At 42.9% G+C, this 22,113-nt stretch overlaps 1 protein-coding gene across 1 annotated transcript; it reads left to right on the plus strand.

Moving 5' to 3' along the window:
* The first annotated feature begins 1,617 nt into the window (after window positions 1–1,617).
* LOC134534549 (tetra-peptide repeat homeobox protein 1-like) lies at window positions 1,618–21,427 on the plus strand. The gene is made up of 7 exons (XM_063373031.1): window positions 1,618–1,722; window positions 10,339–10,450; window positions 17,010–17,066; window positions 19,704–20,106; window positions 20,599–20,774; window positions 20,822–21,046; window positions 21,246–21,427. The coding sequence occupies exons 1-7, from the start codon at window positions 1,618–1,620 to the stop codon at window positions 21,425–21,427; spliced, it is 1,260 nt and encodes a 419-aa protein (XP_063229101.1).
* The last annotated feature ends 686 nt before the right edge of the window (window positions 21,428–22,113 follow it).

Genomic DNA, 22,113 nt, shown 5'->3' on the forward strand with positions numbered 1-22,113 from the left:
TAAAGCAAAGTTAGATCAAAGTTGTAAAGAACACGCGTAAATATTCAGTTATACTCGAACGTAAGACAAGCTTCAAAGTCGAACTTAAGATTGGTTTCATACTTTCGTATTTATGTTAACACCGTCATTATATTCAGGCTGACCTTCCTTTATCTCTGAAAGTACTAGAGTGCAGTTTATCCTAACTTCAGGAAATGTCGGAATACGAGATGTGGTCTTATTTTTAACACGTTTTTAGTAACTCGCGTGCTTGTCTATCTGTTCGTACAAATTTTGCAATCGATTTTGAACTAACTTTCCGATGAGCTAGAGACTTTAAACTTTGAACATAGCTCAGAACTGGATGAAAATGCAATATTAACTTGGTTTCTTAACTGTCTGCTTGTTTGTTTGTCTGTTCGGAACATATTTATTTGGTTTTGTTTAGCAATGCCCCGGATTCGTGGCGTTAGACTTCGAGCAGTACAGTACAGTGCTAAGGGATGCATAACTGAGCGCTCGAATCAAGATTTTTAAAATCAATAGCAAAATTTAACTTCCGCATAACTAAAAAGCAGAAAATAATTAAATAACTTTTAATACCACTTTTTCAAAATGAACTAAAAACTAAAAAAAAAAAAAAATAGTGTCTCCAATCCCCATACAGATTGAAAACTCTATACACATTCCTAACCCCATTTTAAATTGTCCTGAAAATTTGTGATTGTGAATTTTTAACAGCTGTGAAAATAAAACGAAAAACGTTGGGTACATGCAATAGATTAGTTTAGGGAGTAGCTGTCGTTTGAGAAATCTCACACAACAATTCATATCATTTGCATTGCAATAAAATTGTTGGTGACTTAGGTGAACTATTCATGCATCAATTATTATATTTTCTATGCGCCCCACGTTTTTTTTAAGTTTGAAATCTTACGTGTATTTTCATTGCTATTAAAAAATGACGAACAAAAATTTTCAGGACAATCTGTAATGGGGTTGCGAATCTGTATAGGGTTACAAATCTGTATTGGGCTAGGATAAATTATTTTGTAGTTTTTAAGTCTGTTTTAAGAACGTGGTTTTTTACTTGAGCAGGTTCTTACAAAACCCTCACACGGATCCTGTAAATAATTTCCTCGGTCGGCGATCAAGTGAGCTGTGGGCCCCGCCGCTCTGCCGATCCCGAGAGCCACAAATCAATTCATCCGCGAGGCGGCGGACTCATTCAAAACCCGAGGGCCGTATCTTGACAAACTCGCCCCAGACACTTTTCTAATTGGCCCTCTGAACTAGAGCTAATAACCGTGGCTCCCAACCCCCTCCTTTCACACGGGAGCGGGGGGAGGGAGAAAAAAACACCCGATCCCTTCCAACTCTTTCCTTATCCTCCTTTCTCTTGTCTCTCCGCTTCCCCTCAGTTTTCGTGGGAGGCGAGTAAACCTCGCATGTTCTGTCTCTCTTCGTCGTGTTGCATCGGAACACCTCTCCGCCCCTTCTCCCCTCCCCCGCGCGGAGTACCCCCTCCGGTACGCCCGGCGAACTCCCCTCCGCGGGGCGACGAGAACAGCCGAAGTTAGCCGAGTCTCGCCTGTATTGATTAGTCCAGGGGGTTGGCCTAGGGGAGGGGGGAAGCCGATGGAGGGGAAGGATCCGGCGGGGGTGTCGCGCTCCGCAAGTCAACAAATGAAGAAGTGGTGGGCTCTCAGGGCGCCGTGGGGTGTGAGAGGAGGAGTGGTGGGGGTAAGAGTGTAGAGGGAGGGGTGGAAACGCCAGTTTGTTTCCCCGTGGTGGGGGGGGGGGTAAGGGTGGTGTGGTTTCGCGTCTCCTGGACGTGTCCGGACTTGGGAAACAAACTTAGGAAAAGAGAGAACTATTTATTTTTTGTTCCTGCTTTGCTACTAATATTTTTTATGACAATCTGTTATTCCAGAGCTTTCTTTATATATTTTTTTTAGAATAACTATGGTGTTATTTTTTATGTTTAGAACGAAGTCTTTTTTTATTTTATCTACAAATATAAAGTGTTAATTAAATTATTATCATATTAAAATTCCTCAGATTAAAACTCATACGAATTTCTGGATATCGATATAGTAAATTCTCGCCAAATAGAAATTTGGTTTTTTACAGAGTTTTTTTACTCGCTTAAGTAACGAGTTTATCGAGATGTGATACGTGGGCAGCCTTCAATACGTGGAAGCGCCGGTAAATATGTCCGTAATATGGAGCAATGATGGGTTGCAATGGGAAGAATAAACACGAGAACTCCTAAGAAACCACTGCGTTGAGAAAACGTCCACCAATTTCCGCTACTTTTTTGGAATTCAGGATTCGGGATTTTAATCCAGGTCGCTTTGGTTGATGGCTAATTGAGTGAACAGAACACCATCATAACCCCTAAACATTTATAAAATAACACCAAGTGATATCAATATTAATTTTTATTTTTTTCATTTTTTTTTTAAATTTATTTCGTAATAGGGTGGAAAAATAACTGTTCTATTAAATTTTATGTATGTGTAACATTTATTATTTTCTTTAAATATTCCGGCCAACTTGGGATTTTTTTATAATATATGTACTTCTACAACTTGAAGTGCTGATTTGTGTTATAGTTTGGGGCTGGGTGCACGAGCTATACAAACGCGAGGGACACTAAGGGTAACAATGGCTCACGCATCGCACGTATCTTCGCCTCAAAGAGCTATTAAGCGAATTGCATTGCAGTCTTCGCGTCGGTAACGAAAATCTGCGGGAGTCAATCTTTATTTTTTTGTAATGTGTAATAGTAATAGAAAAACTCCCTGGACTTACATATTATACCTTCAAAACTAAAATCACCTGTGAAAACAACATTTTGAGGCTTTTACGCTTTCCAAAAATTACACGTTAAAAGCGAAACTATGAAACTAAGCTACCACAGTAGACGTGCTTGCTCTTAAGTGCTATTCTAACGGTTTTTAAATGGTGCCTTAATTAACACTAGGAGTTTTTGCACGCAGTCTGGGGCCCAAAAGGCGGCCACCTTAATGCCTAACTTTTATTTCAAGTTGTAACCCACTTGACTTTATATGTTGTATCTAGAACCCTGACAAATACAAAGAAATATCTAATATCTTCATGAAAAAAAATTAACGATAGTAAAGCTATTGAGCATTCGAAGTTAGCTAATTACCAACGCAAACATGTGCAAAAGCCACACTCCATATGCAATAGAAATGCTCTGTTTTTGTGACATTTCAATCGTGTATACAAATATTAGTAATCTCTTCTGACACACTAATATTACAGACGAATAAATATTATGTTGCGGCTGCACTCTTGCACGGAATTTGCAGCCACTGTATATAATTAATAAAAGTTCCAGACACATAACAAAATAGGAGCAAAAATAAAAAAATATTGATATTTTTCTCTTTGCTCCTTACACTCATGAAATTCAAGGTAAAACGTTACGTCATCCAAATGTTATATTTAGAATAACATTGAAATCCTTAATTTCGTCAATTCTTCAAAAATTATCAAAACATATTGTTTTGGCTGTGTAACTAAATATTTTTTGGCTGGTAACTGCTGTTCACGCTTTAGATTGTCAGGGTAATTTTTTTGCCACGTATTATTATTTGACTTACTAAATTACACACCGTATTATAATTATGAGCCCACTAGCGTGTAAATATGTTGTGTCCAACTAACAATATGCTAGTTAAAAAGGTTTGAACAATTTCCGTGCGTAGAATATTAATAGTTTTTATTTTCACTTTGTGGCAATGTGGTCATAATGTAAATAATTATCGTGAGGAAGGTCCTTGCCATTTAGTTTTCGCGTCGCGGAGTGGCGGACATGTTGTCATTGTTCATTCATTCGACGGCAGAACATTATCAATGCTTGTTAATACATTAAAGTATGTCTATGTAGTCTATTGGCAGAATCTGTTGTTCTATAACTCAATATTAAGGTGATATTTGCAGAGCTACAAAATCAACCTAGAAGAATGCTCGATCACATCAAATATATACATGATATAAAATTAAATTAAAAAATAATTCATTATAATTATGAAATCAATTCTAGCTTTGATAATTACTAACCAATTTTCTTTACGGTGAGAGTATTTTAACAGTGAGTAATATTTGTTGTTAATTAATTATTATTGATTAATCAATAATTATTGATAGCCTGAGCAGTTATTGTCTTCTGTCCTTCTTTCTCTCTCGTTTCACTCATTACGATATTCTTACAAGTCGAGGTTTGAATTGACAAGGAAGTTTCACTTCTATCATGTGTACTGAATTATACGTGCACTTTATTATTATTATTATTTAATTTCTCTTGGGAAACTTTTGAATAGTCGCTTGAACAGAAAATATTTTATATTCATCCCAGAATCAGGAGCATATAAAAAACGCAAAAACGAAAGGATATAGGGTAAAAGGTCATACAATAAAGTTATTTTGACCAGTGAAGGATTATGCGTAAACTGACAAAGCATATTGCGTAACAGAAGACATGTCTAAGTCACGCTGTTTTATAAATTTTATTGGGTTTAAGTTGGAACTAGCTCAAATGATCTTTCCTAATCAGACAGCAGGCAGGATGTTTGATGCTTAACATCTTAGCTTCCGATATACGGCATTTGGTAAGAAAAATTTCGTGAATGGAACGGAAGCCACAAGGAACAAAAATGTGTAACCACGGTGCTGCCATCTGTGACGTATGGCGCGAACGTTAGTTCATAAAGCCAAAGGGAAACTTTATAGTATTAACTGTTTAGTGAATGTTAACAAGATTCAATCAAATTCCTTGTCGAAATCAGGTCCAAAGCCAGAGTTTCGTATTTTTTCTTCAAGTCTTTTTCTCTTTATTGGAACATTTTTATTATATAGTTTAAAATTTCGGTCTACAAATGGAATGATTTGATAGTCGACGTAGCTGCTCCGACAACGAATTATAGTGGCGGGTGTGGGAACTACGCGTGATTCACGTCAATAATGTAGTTCAAAACACATTTGTTTCGTGTATTTATCAAGCTCATTTTTTCTTCTTCAAAGAATACTACGTTAAATTCCATGTCCGAGTTTCGTATCATAAGTGTATTTGCAACTTGAAAACGCGTGAATTTGCTCGTTACCGAAGTTCAATGTTACAGATCACTGTCGAGTACTGAAAAGACTCACGAATTTGTTTTATCCTTCTGTGTACCTCCATAGACAAGCCCACAGATCCTTCACCAAGACCACATCAGTGCATTACAGGTGGAAAAATCGTGTGGGAGGGGATTAAATCGCTCTTAAAACGTCGTAAACCCTTTAGGTAGAATCACAAACCATATTTTCTGACCAATAAATAAGTCCGATCAATATTTAAAAAAAAATAATAAGCTGACCAACAGTTCAAAATAATTTGCAACACGGAGCTTACCTACACGTCGGCAGTATCTTTTATTTTGGCGGTATATCATCATCCTCCCTTAATGCTGAAGGTTAAGTGAGGGATTCGTCACAAATACGCCCCTGCCTGACAAGACTACTTGAATTAAACCCAAGGTCAGATGCTACATACGTCAACCACTAGACCGTCGACGCTTACATTTCAAAATTTCTCCCGTTGGGGTGTGAAAAATCTGATATATTTTTGCTTGCATTATAACAAATAAAATAATAAATTCGATTTCAGTGATTAAGTGACTAGGAACAATACCTTTTAAATCAAAGTACTGTGGGATTTATTTTAGAAGTCGTGAGCTTTTCTACTCTAGGCTATATAATCACTGCACAGTGTGATTCTTGTTTGATTCTGCATGAGTTATTTCTACAACGATATTCATTTATTTTTAATGATTTTTAAAGAGAGTTAAATTTCATGAGAAATAATTTAAAACGCTAAGGGAGAGTGTGATTAAGTTGTTTTTTTTTTGGCGTGGACTTGGTAACATGTTAGGATGGAAGAAGATATAAATTTAAAGTATCCACATCTGAATTAAATGACGCAGGATATGATCTCGAACCATCATGTTTCTTCTGCTGGCGACTTATTTATTGCATTATAAATACAAGCGTAATTGAGATTTTTTCTCCTTTTTTATTTACTATCATTCTCAGGCACACAAAAAATATAATACAAAAGCAAAAAGAGTATGCCTATCTCAAACAAAGTAGTCTCTATCAAATGGACATTAGTGGAACTTGTTAACGTTTTTGATCAATAAGTTGTATATATTTAAATTATCACTGCCATGGACATTCAATTATATCAATTAGTTGAGAATGACGCGTTATATCAGACGAAGAAAAAAATGTCATACAGAATTTTTAATAGGTGTATGTAGAAAAATCGTGCTTTGTGTTTTCTGTGACAAATTACGTATTTAAAGCCAATACTATTACGTGGCCCTGAGAGGAAAACGGGGGGGGGGGGGGGGAGAGAGAGAGAAGAGAGTATGTAAATATGTAAAGAATGAACCAGGAAAATTAATTATTAAATATTTACTAATGAATTTAACATCTCTTTAACGATCAGTGTCGTTTATGTTTTAAAAATGATTGTACATTAAAAAAAACTTTTTTTCAATTGCTGGTAAAATAGCACTAAAAAAATATGTCTAGGAAAATTAATGATAATAATAAATAAGCTACTACGCCTGTTGCATTCCTGCCACATATCAATAACTTTGTAATATATCACTAATTACGTTACAACATGTTTGATAGATTTTAAAACTCCATTAATTTATATTAGCAGGGTACTTTGCAGCACTATAGTGCAGCGTTACAAAGAGCGTGTGTGTGAAATTCATGACCGTCAGTAATAATAATATTTCTGACAGACCTCAGCACGTGTCTGTCTTGTCTGTCGACACCCGGGAACGGACCCCGGGTAACTGACAGCTCGGCGAGCGAGAGACAAAACTGCCATTTAAGGTTAAGTTTTGGAAACTATTTATTCCGGGCCGTAATCAACGCGAGATTAATTCAGGCTCTGGCCAACCGACGGATTTTGGAGAAGGAAGGGGGGGATGGTTGGAGAGGAGGAGGGGAAGGAATGATTTATTAACGGGTGAGCGCCGGGGTCTGACTTGCAAATGAACTTCGTCTCACCCCCCCCCCCTCCCCCTAGCGTACTTCCCCTACGTGAACCACCCCCCTCCTCTCACCACCCCTCTTCGACCCCTCCTGGTCCTGCGCTCATTCCACGCCACTTTCGACGGGGGCGGTCCGCGCCTTCCGCGCGCATTTTGTGTGTGTTCCTACACCCAACTAAGCCATAAAGCGTCTCTTCCCCCCCCCCTTCCCTTCTCCGCAGTCCCCCTCATTTGGCGTCGTCCCCCTGTTTCTCCGCCAGGAGCGCTGTTTCGCCTCGGCGAGAAAAACAAAACAAAAAAAAAATAAACTTGTTCGCGACGGAGAAGAGGAGCAGGAGAATGACGATAACGGAGAAACTCGGGAGGACAGAAGAATGCCCGGGAGCTATTCTTCCGATCGGAAACTGCCGTCCTCTCGCTGGCAGTATTTCAGCGGCTGAAGAGAGAAGGATAGAGAGAGAGAGAGAGAGAGGAAGAAGAGAGGCGGGGAAGAAGAGTTGTGGGAGGGGGCCTGACGTCATTGCCCTCCCCTCCACACGTCCCCCCCCCCCTTCCGTGTCCCCTATAATCCTCCCCCCTCCGACGGCGTCATCTCTCGGCGTCGCCTCACACCCTCCCAACCCCCCCTAGGGTCGTGCAACCTACCCCCGTTGTGGAATGAATTATCTGCCAATGTGCAACAGGACAGCACAACACAGCGATACCTGCGTTCTAAAGCGGCGTAAATCTCTCGCCCGCGCGGTAGTAGACCGGGGCGTTTTAAACGTGATTTTAAATAATCGAGTGATTGCGAGGTCAAAAAAAATATTTTTTCACCTGGTCCTGACGTCGCAAAATCGAAGTGATAAAACGTAACATACGTTTCGATAAAAAAAAAATTCTCCGGTAGCTCCCAAAAATATACTCCAATATGAAATCACAATACATGAATAGTACATTAGCATTTATACAAAGTTCAGTTCTTGATTTATGTTATAGTCTTATAAATTCTGTAAATTACAATAAAATCCAAAAAAAATTGTTAAATATTCTAATCATTTTCTGTGTGCTTGCAAAATTTCGTTTATTTTCATTTCAAGTGCAGGGTTTTTTCTTTAGGGAGGGGTTTGGGGAAATAGTCTCTTTCGCTTTCTCTCTTTCTCCCACCATTTCTCTTTTTCTATACACACACACATACATTCCTTTACAGTTCCCTTCTCACTAACCAATGTATATATTTCTTTGTTTCTTAATTACATTTTTTGTGTGTAATACACGTAAAAATTCATTCCATCTCAAAAAACCAACTCGCTACAAGCAGAACACTACATTTTCGTGTGAAACTTCCTAAACTTTGTTTTGCGCTGAATGAATTCTGTTCTATCTTGTAATCTTGTAAACCGTTTACTATTACCGAATTTTTTTATTTGCGTAAAAGAAGTTGTTATAAAATGTTTATTAACCCTATATTTTTGTCAGTTATCGACATTGATATTTTTGAGACAAATGTTGTAAAATGCAATAATTAAAAGTTATGTTCAAAAAAATTAAAAATGTATAAATATTAAAGAAAATTGACTGTGGAATTTTTGTTTTAACAAATAATGACTCAAAAACTCACAAAATGTTATTAAACACGTAAAGAAATGTTGCTTAGTATATTTATGTATTCACAACCGTAACAAATATAAGTTAAGAATAATGCCTCTTTATGAAACCTCCCTAAAAACATTATTTGCTCTTATAAGTTGTCTTTATTTGCATGCATACAGTAGCCACTCTATAAAAAGATACATTAAATTTAGCCACGTGTATTTAAGGTTGAGTTGCGGAGGAAGTGGGGGAGGGGGAGTTATAAGAGAGGGAGAACCAAAATAGAAGCTTGCGTAATATATTTATCTTCGCAAGTAAACCCACCGAAGGAAACGGGTCAGTTGGATGGCTTTGTTCGTCTCTCTCTCTTCGCGTGAGGTAACAACAACAAACCTGCGCGAGTTACGTGGCGATGTTGTTATGCACATTTCTATTGCGGGACAGCCTCGAAAAGGTAAAAAAAAGCCCACAGAGCTTAATATAGTTTTGGTGAGGCATAAGACCATTCGCAGTTTTATATTAAGCGGGCCAAAAATACAACAGATGGTCCTTTTTTTCCCTTCAGATTTGTAAGTATTTTTCAATGCTGAACCGTCTGTCACAGGGTGTTTTAGAAATAAAATACATCAATACTGCATTACCATTGTCTTAATAAGCTTTTTAATATTATTACTAGTTAAGTTCACTCAGAATCTTTTCGGCGTCTGTTTTGGTTCAAATTGAGCTATGATGCGTCGCTGCTGAACTGAATGTTATCCTCGCACCTTAAAAAATTGTTATGGTGAGTAATGAATCCTTTAACGAGAGATTGGAGTAAAATATCACTTTCTAGGAAAGTTTAATATTCCATCGCGGTAATTTTAACAATATTATATTATATACTTTTGTACTTAATATTTGCTATACAAACATTAGTTTTATTTTAAATTCCTCAGCTTGGTTATTTGTAGATTTATTATTTAACTTGGGGATTGTATCAATAAAAAAATTGCAGAGGTACAGATACCTGTATTTCGTGTCAAGCTATTTTCCAAACTTATGTAAAGCTTGTTATCATTTTTGTTTAGAATAATGTTCAACATCGCGTCGTTACCTTCAGACACATCATAAACGATCAGTAGTGCAGTAATGGTATTCCATTGGCATGGGCGGAAATAAGGTTTTTTTTTGGGGGGGGGGCGGGTTAAGTAAGTAAAAATTTTACCCTAAATTTACTAAGATAACGGTTAATTTATGAAGATCTCTGGACAGTTTGCAACCTCGTTCTTTCGCCACTCCTCTCATTGGCCCATTCAAAGTACTTTTGACCGATCATAACAAGTAACAAAATTTGTTGCGTCAAACATTAACACAGTCATTAAATATATAAAGCCGGATCCCACAGTCTTAACTTAGTCAAAGGTGAAATTTTCTTACTTTTAACATGAATCTACAAAAATAATTTTGGTATAATAGGAAAAAATTTAAAAACTGGTTAATATTCATGCAAAAACACACTTTTCCCTGCTTATAAAAAAACAGAGTTTGGAAGTTGTAATGCGAAGATCCAGTCATCTGAAATAACGAACTGATCGTGTATTTTAGGTAAATTATCCTTACAGTTACTAACAGCGTGACTATGCAAGCGGCCCGTAGTCTAGCAAGCAACCGATCTGTTGTTTTTCTGTGGAGTTTTTTTTGGGGTGAGGAATATTTGTTCCAGAACGCAGGCCTGTGTCAGAGCTGTGAGCTGTCGACGATCCCTGCATCGCACACGTCTTTGCGCCCTTTTGGCACGCCGCGTCTCGCCAGCGATCCTGCCTCCGCGCCGTGCGGTTTGGCTCGGGCGGACCCGTCGCCTTGTGGCATCTCCGCCTCCCCTCTTTCTCTCTCTCTCTCTCTCTCCCTTTCTCCTGCCGTCGTCCTGGCGGAACACCGAGAGCGTCCCCAGGCGCCGAGACGCCGCGCCGCGCAAGCCCGGGCTCTGCACCCTTCTACCCCCTCCCCTCCGGCCGCCACGGGCGTCACACCTTCCCCTACAACTTCCCCTCCTCCTATGATTCCCCTCTCCGCTTCCCCTCAAAACCCACACGCCCAGCCGAGCCTTCCCCCTCCTTCCCCGCTTCAACAACCAGGACCGTTTCATCAACCTTGCTTGCGCCCCTGTCCTGACCCATATCTAAATAGTGTCGAGTAGTCCTGCGGACCTTTTTTTTTTCTCTCTCCTTCCGTTGATGTCAATCTGCCCACACCTGTTACCGGACCACGTAGGTTCGCCTCTCGTCACCATCTTTTATACCTCCCACCTACACGCGTCTTTTTTTTTTGTCAGACACTGTGAAATTGCATTTTGCAGAGGAGATCCGTTTGTATCTTGTCACACTCATCTCTTCCGCGCCGTCGAGCGTAAATATTCCAGGTTCAAAGCAAAATAGTAAAAATGTCTTTCTTGGAATTAACAGACTAAAAAACTAAAAATAAAAAGGTGACATTTATCCCTGAATTCGTTGTTACGTGTAGCATTAAATGTTAGACTTCAAACTTCTTCGGTTTTAATGACTTCGATTTTGACGCGAGGTTAAGCCTAGTTTATTCATTCAAGCTTCTGGGCAAAAAAAAAATACGTTTTCAAGCTTCTTTATTCCGGAATACATTTGGAATATCAAAAACAAACAGAATTATTTTCACAGAGGTTTAAAAAAAAGGTTCTCTGGTTGCAATGAAATCAAACACTGAAGTCAGTTGTCATACATGCCAGTAAAAGGCTTCTAGGATTTTAATACAATTGTTGTTATTAAATGATATAAAATACTAATTACTTATACTTTCATAGTTATCTACGGGCGTGTCTTAAATCGGTATTAAAAATTTTCACTAGCAAACTCTGTACTTTATATTTGTTTTGTATTGTTTAGAACTGATCCGCTAGCTTCAATAAAAAAAACGTGAGTTTAAACTCTTGTAGAGCTTCAGATATGATTGACAGCAACCAATATTTAAACATACAAGCGGTTGGAACTATTGGTGACATTGAAATTTTCTCATACAAGAATATCAGTTAAAAATTACTAAGTATTCGTGATTAAAAATGTCAATGATTTTCATACAATGATGATTTAGATAAATTCGTGGTGATTAGAAGTGTTTAAGCCTTATGGCCTTGCACTCAGGCTCATCCGTAGCTACAACCAATCACGACCTTAATGAAAATTTTTTCACGAAAAACATAGTCTTTTCAAATTGTGTAAGATTATAGAAATTACTGTGCCAAAAGTAGAAAAATTTCCATAAATAATTTATTTACCTAAAAGTGATAGAAAACTACTTTTTCTGAGCTTAGAGTGAATTTTGAGTTTTATTTTTTAATTTTTATATTCTGTAAGATTTTCAATAGCGTGTTACGATTATGATTTTGGACATGCATTCAATCACGTTCTGTCCTTTATGAACTAGTCAGAGAAAGTAAGAATATAATTTTAAACTCTTTGTTTTACAAATTTTACTTAGAATTTGTGCTGGGCAGGTTTTGTTTCCCTATAATTTACAAGGAAAGTTTTTTTTTACTAGAAAGATAATATTTCGTGTGTGTTTTTGGTGAATATACATCGGGAAAAGATGGAGAAAATGCGAAGAGTTCAAGCGAATGTTATTTTAAACGTTAAACTAAGGGCATTAAAAAAATTAACGCGTGCAAAATTTTAAATAATAACTATTGGTATGTTACTTCCAAAACTGTTTACCCCATTTTTTTTATTTTCAATCATCGTATATGATTGTTACTCTAGTGCATTATGTACTGCATACTATCTAATTTATTATACATAGTTGCAATTACCTGTCACGTAGTTTCTTTCAGATGAGCCCTAAGTATCCACATTTATTGAAAAAATTATTTTCTTCCCCTGTTTGTAAAGACTAGAAAAACATGCTAATGAAGTTCTTGGTACTGTGGGTTTCAAGCTCTATTGACGATAACCACAAACAAATGTGCCCATTTTCCCCAAAGTATTATTATTTTTTTAGGTAAACTTTAGCGCGGGAGTGTTCTTTCATGACATATGCGTGGCTACAGTTTGTCGCGACATCCCTCCTCCATTTCCAAGGGATGTAAACATTTCACGGAAAATTGTTTAATTATTCGCCACGAGCCAAAAGTCTTTATTATTGCGCAGAGTTAGACTTAATTGACCTGGCAACTCTCCCACACACTCTCCACGGCAGTTTTAATAGTATCTGGTGGTGATAAACGCCTGCTGGTCACGAGGTACGGCAACCGCGCGCTACAGTTGTGTGTTGCCGTGACGCTGCTCTATCTAACTTACAGGCGCTTTGCCGTAAATGATATCTTATTCTAACTTCTAATAGCTTACACGTATTGCTATTTGTTAAACGATAAAGAAAACATCCCCATTTTATTTTACTACAGAAACTCGTACACCTGAATCTCTCATAATGCTACAATCTCTCTTACTTATATTAAATACAGGACGTATTTTAGTGTTCACACCGACAACTTGTCAACGAAAAATTATTTTTAAATAACCATTAGCGACCGTTATTATTTTCTTGAATTACGACTATTTATTAATTTTAATGCACCTTAAGTGCAGAGCGGTCATTGATTCATGACATTCATGAAAACACATTTGTTTTTCTAAAGAACAAAACCTTATCTCCCATAAAATAAAATAAAAACTGTTTACCATTGAAGGTATTAGTATATGGAGTGGTTGACCGTTTAAAAGTTATGGCCTACAGTTCACAAGCATTAAGGCTACAACCACAACCCGAAAAGTTCCGAAGTTTACCGAAGTAAGAGGTTAGGCTAGGTTATGTTCGGTCAGTGTAATTAATAATAATTATTTTCTTTTTTCCGGGGGGGAGGGGGGTAGGTTAGGTTAGGTAAGGATATCATAACTAAAATTAAAGGTTGGTTATGCTAGGTTGGCGAAAGAAACGAGATAGATAATTGTAACTATGTATAATTAGTTAGACAGTATGCAGTACATAATCGACTAGAGCAGGGGTCGGCAACCTGCGGCTCGCGAGCCACATGCGGCTCTTTGGATGTGAAGCTGCGGCTCTTTAGTTCCGTTCCAGAAATACTGCATCACCAAATCATTTATACAGAAAATACTTTTTTTATTACAAACCAGTAGTAAGCCTGGTTTTTTTCCACGCTTGTTATATTTCACTAAACAAAATGTCATCAGGCAGTTAAATTATCCATTTAAAGCTATCCATCCGCCCGAGTACCTACGGGCCCACCCAACAGATAGGCTTATATATGAATAAATTTTTCTTATGAATAAATATTAGTTTTTTTATCAAAAAACTTTATTTATGCAAGTAGGTACTATTTATTGTTGGCAAGAAAAAATTTTGTGGCTGTTTAAAAACATTGAAATTTTGTAAATTTTAATTTTTGGCTCTTCCGACTCAAAAGGTTGCCGACCCCTGGACTAGAGTAACAATCATGCAAAATGATTTAAAATAAAATTTTAAAAATGTTAAATAAAAAGTTTTGAAAATAACATAAAAAAAGGTATTATTTTAAACAAAATGATTTTAAAATATGCACAAATTTAATTTTTAATGGCCTAAGTTTAACGTCTAACATAACAGTCGCCTGAACCAAAAAACACAAACACGAAATATCATATTTCTGGTTCAAAAAAAAAAAAACAAGCTCCTTTGTAAATTCTAGGGAAACAAAACCTGCCCAGCACAATTATAAATATAAATATTTCAAATACTCTGTGAACACGTGAAACGTACAAATCTTTGCAATGTGGTGGCACAGGCCTGTTGCTCGTGCTGACGACGCAGTCTACGACACGTGCGTCGCGAACTGACTGTGGTGTCGTCACAGCCGCGGAGGACCGCCTGGCGCGCTTCCCGTGGCGCGGCAGCGAACCACAGGCTCAACTGAAAAAAGGGGGGGGAGGGAGGGGGGTAATCCCAGGCTGCGCGTCGCCGCCCTACGCCTCCAGCTGTCGTCCAGGTCTTCGTGGTGTGTTGAGTGTGGTCGGTGGGAGAAAATGACTGGCGGCTCGGACTGAGGGTGTGACGTGGTTGGTCAGTTCCGTTGGGTATCGTTTGAAGGCCGGGTCACCGGGGACGGTGAACTTTTTTTCGCGTGCGATCGGAAAAACTTCGGGGAAATTCGGAGCTGTTCGGGCGTGGCTTCTCAATTCTCGTGAAATGCAAGCTTCCCGTTATAAAGTTGAAGTCTCTATAGTTGGCAATTGGCAACCAAAACAAACAGTATCATGAAGTGAGTATTGTCAGTAAGGAATTTAAATGTAACAAATTACTGTCCAAATTGGAAAAGGGAGCCTGGTGGAGGGGGTGGGGTGGAATTTCATTCTCGTGTTGATTTCAGTTATTAAGATGGCGAAGAAAAGAGAGCATACACACACTTCCCAACATCTTAAATTCATGACTGACATACATTAAATACTTTAAATATAATAATTTCCATTGAGAGAAACATTGAATGAATTGTTCTGGATAAAGAGGTTCACCAACCAGCACCTTTTTGACACCTTTAATGGTTCATTTCTGTACGTGCAAATAGTTCGTGTTATTATTATTTTTTTTAGTGTACAGTGGTAGGGACGTGTGGTTTTTGAACTTCCCGCGCTGCTTGCCAGCAGCATCAAGTTTTCAAGTTGGCTGCCTGCCAAGGTGGGTAGCCCTGCGGCGTCCTGTGACGAAGCAACAGTTGTTGTTCGACTATCATGGCGCTGAGTTGTGCTCTCGTGCAAGCTTTCTGACAATCGCATTGTTCGCAAGTGAATCGTTATTAATTGTTGAGTTTTACATGGATATACAGTCTTTTACGTTTCCAGAAGAAAAGAAAGCTCAAGTGCATAAAAGATGGTTCTAGGTGGCCATGAATTCTAAGGCGTCAGCCTCGTTTGGTGATGAAGAAAGTTCGTGATAGCCCCTAATGTAACATCCGAGTGTCAAAAAAAAAAGGCTCGTTTAACTTATTACACGTGATATAAGTGAAACTTCTTCGGCAATTACAACTTAGACTCTTAAGTAGGCCTACATATATCGTAAGAGAGAGAGAGAGAGAGAGAGAGAGAGAGAGAAAAAGGAGAGAAAGAGAGAAATAAAGTTTTCTAAAAAAAACTTAAATTATTTAAAAAGGATTTAAGGAAATTATTTAAGGAATCAAAATTTAAAAATATATATATAATTAGTCAAAATATCAGTTGAATTTTTGAATTTATTTCCTCGATATTTACACTAATGTTGATGTTATAACTTTATAGTAACTAAAATATGAACCGTACATAAGCAACCGTTCATATGTTGTTTACAATATTTTTCACCTAGTTAACCTAACCTAACCGATCGTTTACACAAGTCTATAGCAGGTATTTTTAATGTCATTACCCTAACCTGAATTGCTGTATATCGGTAAAATATTTAAAATATTGAAATGCCATTTTACACAATTATTAGAAACTATAAAACACATCGAGGGGTTTTAGGCTTTCATTTATTTTTCAAGTATTTCATAATCCTAAAAAGTTTTGTATTCATTAGAAATTTGATTCAAATAAAAATAAATTATTACTTAAAAAATGTGTGCGTGGCCAAAAAGGTGCATTTGAAGTAAAACTTCACGCTTCGATAATACACTTTAACGATGAAATTGAACAATTTAGCTTCGTGCGTGCTAAGTGTGCAACTGTGAGTCAGTCCCAGTCTGTAGTCAGTGGCGGTGGTCAGCGCGGCGAGTCATCTAGGTACTGCAGCGTCACTTCACTAACGCTTGCCCGAGAGCGAGGAGTGGGGCGCTCGATATCCCTACTTCCTCACTCCTCCATCAAGATCCACACCGCTGAGCGTTGCACTTTTCGTTACGCTCCGATGAATCTACGTCTCGAGATACCCTACCGACTGTTAAAAAGTATAACTTCATAAATATTTCTTCCAAATATAGAACGGAATTTATTATTGAATTTTTCAGACCATCTCAGAGATCAAGACCTTATTTGCGATAAATCAAAATTTCTACCAAACAAAACAAAAATTAATTTTCAATACAAACGTTTTTTTAATATCATTTTTTTCTTTCTGACTGTGTAATCTCAGTTTATTTAACTTTATTAAGATAATTTGATCAGAATTATCTTACTATAGTTAAAACCATTAACTTTGTAAGATACTTAATTTCTGGAGCTGTGTGTATGTAATGTATACAATAATGTATTATATGGTAGAAAATAAAAAATGAATATATATATATATATAACCAAACCACTTTTTCTAATGGGAGTAGGTATTCGATTTTACGTTTAAAGTGAGCTTACTAGAGACATGCATTGCAATTCAGGGAAATCGGGAAAATGAGTCGGGCACGGACTGTTTCAGGGAACCAGCCGAGCCACTGCGTGGCGCAGTTCCGGGAAAGCAAGGGAAACCCCGAAGGTCAGGATGGGCGAAGCTGTATCCTCTCCAACGAAGATCAGGAAGTACGTCACGGCAGGCGGAGCGCTGGTTCGGTTCCTGGGACGGGTCGCGCTCGGGATGTTTTAGAATCGCGAGCGAAACATGGCGGTCGCTGAATGTGAGCCCGTTGGGTTTGACTCGGAGTTAAGGTTCGTTATTCCCGCTCCCACACACCGTTAACTCCACCTACTCCTGACCAAAGGGCGTACGCAGGGTGTGAGACGGGAGAATGAACGATGTGTGATCAAAGAACACGGTGAATGAATTTTTATAGCAGTAATTGAGCTGACGTTACATATATTTGAAATCATCAGCTCATTAGCTTTATCCGTTGAGATAGTCAGTGTCAAGTTTGAACAAGTTGTGACTGGTCAGTCGGCTTCCCCAGCTGGAAGAGAGAGAGAGAGAGAGTGAGAGGTCGTGTTTACCTTGTCTGTCCCACATTACGGAAATTTCGCGGAATCGTCTGGTCTTAGGGTAGAATTCAAAGTAATATGTGTGCTCAATCCATGTTTGCTTTCCCATTGGTTGATTTACTAGCGTGAACAATTTTATCCTTGTTAACTGTCACTGCCTGATTCGATTTTTTTTCTTTTCCAGGTGACCGAGGTCGTAAAGGGACGTGTCCAAATAACTGTGGTCTAATCTTGAGATTAAGAGTGTAAAGGTGTGCATTCTAACTTGAGACTTAATAAATGTGCGAAATTTTATGTATCCCTAATCATGGATTTTGATCAAAGCGTTAGCATAAAGATCTTTTTACAAAACGGAGACAAATGTGTCATTGCTTCCTCCTTTATCACAATGCACCCTACCCCGCCTCGCTTCTGATCAGCGAGTTTTTGGCCGAACAAATCCACATCCAGAAATGATTCCAGTCATGGAATCAACATTGGGATGAGTGTGCATCGCTAGCCAATGAGAGAATTTTGAAAGAGATTAGTCCAAATTTTATGTAAACTTATTACTTTGTTCGTAATAAAATTATTCAGCGTTTTTTTTATCAAACAGAAAATTCTTCCCCCTGAAATTCTATGTGCGTTCCTGCCCTGGCCGTCTCAAATGATCTCGACATCCACGAGACTTTAAAGTCCTGTGACATTCATTATTCCTTCACTGATTACTTCATTTCTACTTTTTCGGATGCTTTTACTTGATGTTCCGTCGTTCAAAGAGTAACTTACTATCCACCGACCACGAATCAGACACCTATCAAAGAAAAGTTAGTGCATTTTATGTTTTTTTTTCTGCAGTTGTATAGTTAGGTACGTATACTCAACAAAAATCTTTTCCTTTTTTCAGTAGGGTAGGTTTTCACACGTCCAGGTGATTATAATTTAGATTAAAGGTTAGTCAGGTGAGGACACTGACTTGTGAAGATTCTAAAGTAATGAAAAATTGTACGACATATCGCAAAATTATTGGTTTTATTTGTAATTCACGGAGGAAAGGTGCGCGCTTGGGATGTGCTTAGCAGGTGGACCCACGGCCTGTGAACCACACAAGTAGCGGAACGGGGGTCTGTGAACAACACAAGTAGCGGGCCTGGGGCCGGTGCACCACACAAGTAGCGAGCCGGGCGCCGGTGAACCACACAAGTAGCGGACAGGGCGCTGGTGAACCACACATTAAACGGACCGGGGGCCTGTGAACAACACAAGTAGCGGGCCGGGGGCCGGTGAACCACACAAGTAGCGGGCCGGGCGCCGGTGAACCACACAAGTATCGGACCGGGGGTCTGTGAACAACACAATTAGCGGGCCGGGGTCCGGTGAACCACACATGTAGCGGAACGGGCGCTGGTGAACCACACAAGTAGCGGACCGGGCGATGGTGAACCACACAATAAGCGGACCGGGCGCCGGTGAGCCACACAAGAAGCGGGCCGGGGCCGGTGAGCCACACAAGTAGCAGGCCGGGGGCCGGTGAACCACACAAGTAGCGGGCCGGGGGCCGGTGAGCCACACAATAAGCGGACCGGGCGCCGGTGAGCCACACAAGAAGCGGGCCGGGGCCGGTGTGCCACACAATAAGCGGACCGGGCGCCGGTGAGCCACACAAGTAGCGGGCCGGGGCCGGTGAGCCACACAAGTAGCGGGCCGGGGCCGGTGAGCCACACAATAAGCGGATCGGGCGCCGGTGAGCCACACAATAAGCGGACCGGGCGCCGGTGAGCCACACAATAAGCGGACCGGGCGCCGGTGAGCCACACAATAGGCGGACCGGGCGCCGGTGAGCCACACAAGAAGCGGGCCGGGGCCGGTGAGCCACACAATAAGCGGACCGGGCGCCGGTGAGCCACACAAGTAGCGGGCCGGGGCCGGTGAGCCACACAATAAGCGGACCGGGCACCGGTGAGCCACACAAGTAGCGGGCTGGGGCCGGTGAGCCACACAATAAGCGGACCGGGCGCCGGTGAGCCACACAAGTAGCGGGCCGGGGGCCGGTGAGCCACACAAGTAGAGGGCCGGGCGCCGGTGAACCACACAATAAGCGGACAGGGCGCTGGTGAGTCACACAAGTAGCGGGCCGGGGCCGGTGAGCCACACAATAAGCGGACCAGGCGCCGGTGAGCCACACAAGAAGCGGGCTGGGGCCGGTGTGCCACACAATAAGCGGACCGGGCGCCGGTGAGCCACACAAGTAGCGGGCCGGGGCCGGTGAGCCACACAAGAAGCGGGCTGGGGCCGGTGTGCTACACAAATAGCGGGCCGGGGCCGGCGTGCCACACAAGAAGCGGGCTGGGGCCGGTGTGCCACACAAGTAGCGAGCCGGGGCCGGTGTGCCACACAATAAGCGGACCGGGGCCGGTGAGCCACACAAGTAGCGGGCCGGGGCCGGTGTGCCACACAATAAGCGGACCGGGGCCGGTGAGCCACACAAGTAGCGGGCCGGGGCCGGTGTGCCACACAATAAGCGGACCGGGGCCGGTGAGCCACACAAGAAGCGGGCTGGGGCCGGTGTGCCACACAATAAGCGGACCGGGGCCGGTGAGCCACACAAGTAGCGGGCCGAGCCGGTGAGCCACACAAGAAGCGGGCTGGGGCCGGTGAGCCACACAATAAGCGGACCGGGCGCCGGTGAGCCACACAAGTAGCGGGCCGGGGCCGGTGAGCCACACAATAAGCGGACCGGGCGCCGGTGAGCCACACAAGTAGCGGGCCGGGGCCGGTGAGTCACACAATAAGCGGACCGGGTGCCGGTAGCCACACAAGAAGCGGGCCGGGGCCGGTGTGCCACACAATAAGCGGACCGGGCGCCGGTGAGCCACACAAGTAGCGGGCCGGGGCCGGTGAGCCACACAATAAGCGGACCGGGCGCCGGTGAGCCACACAAGTAGCGGGCCGGGGCCGGTGAGCCACACAATAAGAAGACCGGGCGCCGTTGAGCCACACAAGTAGCGGGCTGGGGCCGGTGAGCCACACAATAAGCGGACCGGGCGCCGGTGAGCCACACAAGTAGCGGGCCGGGGCCGGTGAGCCACACAATAAGCGGACCGGGCGCCGGTGAGCCACACAAGTAGCGGGCCGGGGCCGGTGAGCCACCCGAGAAGCGGGCTGGGGCCGGTGTGCCACACAAGTAGCGGGCCGGGGCCGGTGAGCCACACAAGTAGCGGGCCGGGGCCGGTGAGCCACACAAGTAGCGGGCTGGGGCCGGTGAGCCACACAATAAGCGGACCGGGCGCCGGTGAGCCACACAAGTAGCGGGCCGGGGCCGGTGAGCCACACAATAAGCGGACCGGGCGCCGGTGAGCCACACAAGTAGCGGGCCGGGGCCGGTGAGCCACACGAGAAGCGGGCTGGGGCCGGTGTGCCACACAAGTAGCGGGCCGGGGCCGGTGAGCCACACAAGAAGCGGGCTGGGGCCGGTGTGCCACACAATAAGCGGACCGGGGCCGGTGAGCCACACAAGTAGCGGGCCGGGGCCAGTGAGCCACACAATAAGCGGACCGGGCGCCGGTGAGCCACACAAGTAGCGGGCCGGGGCCGGTGAGCCACACAATAAGCGTACCGGGCGCCGGTGAGCCACACAAGTAGCGGGCCGGGGCCGATGAGCCACACAATAAGCGGACCGGGCGCCGGTGAGCCACACAAATAGCGGGCTGGGGCCGGTGAGCCACACAAGTAGCGGGCCGGGGCCGGTGAGCCACACAATAAGCGGACCGGGCGCCGGTGAGCCACACAAGTAGCGGGCTGGGGCCGGTGAGCCACACAAGAAGCGGGCTGGGGCCGGTGAGCCACACAATAAGCGGACCGGGGCCGGTGAGCCACACAAGTAGCGGGCTGGGGCCGGTGAACGACACAATAAGCGGACCGGCCGCCGGTGAGCCACCCAAGTAGCGGGCTGGGGCCGGTGTGCCACACAATAAGCGGACCGGGGCCGGTGAGCCACACATGTAGCGGGCCGGGGCTGGTGAGCCACACAAGAAGCGGGCCGGGGCCGGTGAGCCACACAATAAGCGGACCGGGCGCTGGTGAGCCACACAAGTAGCGGGCCGGGCGCCGGTGAACCACACAATAAGCGGACAGGGCGCTGGTGAACCACACAAGTAGCGGACCGGGCGCCGGTGAGCCACACAATAAGCGTACCGGGCGCCGGTGAGCCACACAAGTAGCGGGCTGGGGCCGGTGTGCCACACAATAAGCGGACCGGGGCCGGTGAGCCACACAAGTAGCGGGCCGGGGCTGGTGAGCCACACAAGAAGCGGGCCGGGGCCGGTGAGCCACACAATAAGCGGACCGGGCGCCGGTGAGCCACACAAGTAGCGGGCCGGGCGCCGGTGAACCACACAATAAGCGGACCGGGCGCCGGTGAGCCACACAAGTAGCGGGCTGGGGCCGGTGAGCCACACAATAAGCGGACCGGGCGCCGGTTAGCCACACAAGTAGCGGGCCGGGCGCCGGTGAACCATACAATAAGCGGACAGGGCGCTGGTGAACCACACAAGTAGCGGACCGGGCGCCGGTGTGCCACACAATAAGCGGACCGGGCGCCGGTGAGCCACACAAGTAGCGGGCCGGGCGCC

The sequence above is a fragment of the Bacillus rossius genome, chromosome 7 (assembly GCF_032445375.1).
Source record: "Bacillus rossius redtenbacheri isolate Brsri chromosome 7, Brsri_v3, whole genome shotgun sequence".
NCBI classification, from domain to species: domain Eukaryota; kingdom Metazoa; phylum Arthropoda; class Insecta; order Phasmatodea; family Bacillidae; genus Bacillus; species Bacillus rossius.

Excerpts from the sequence above, each read along its gene's own strand:
- LOC134534549 (XM_063373031.1), top strand. The coding sequence starts at position 1,618 with ATGGAGGGGAAGGATCCGGCGGGGGTGTCGCGCTCCGCAAGTCAACAA. Across the intron at positions 17,067-19,703 it reads AAGCAAGGGAAACCCCGAAG|CGGACCGGGCGCCGGTGAGC; the intron begins GTCAGGATGGGC and ends CCACACAATAAG. Across the intron at positions 20,775-20,821 it reads AATAAGCGGACCGGGCGCCG|CGGACCGGGCGCCGGTGAGC; the intron begins GTGAGCCACACA and ends CCACACAATAAG.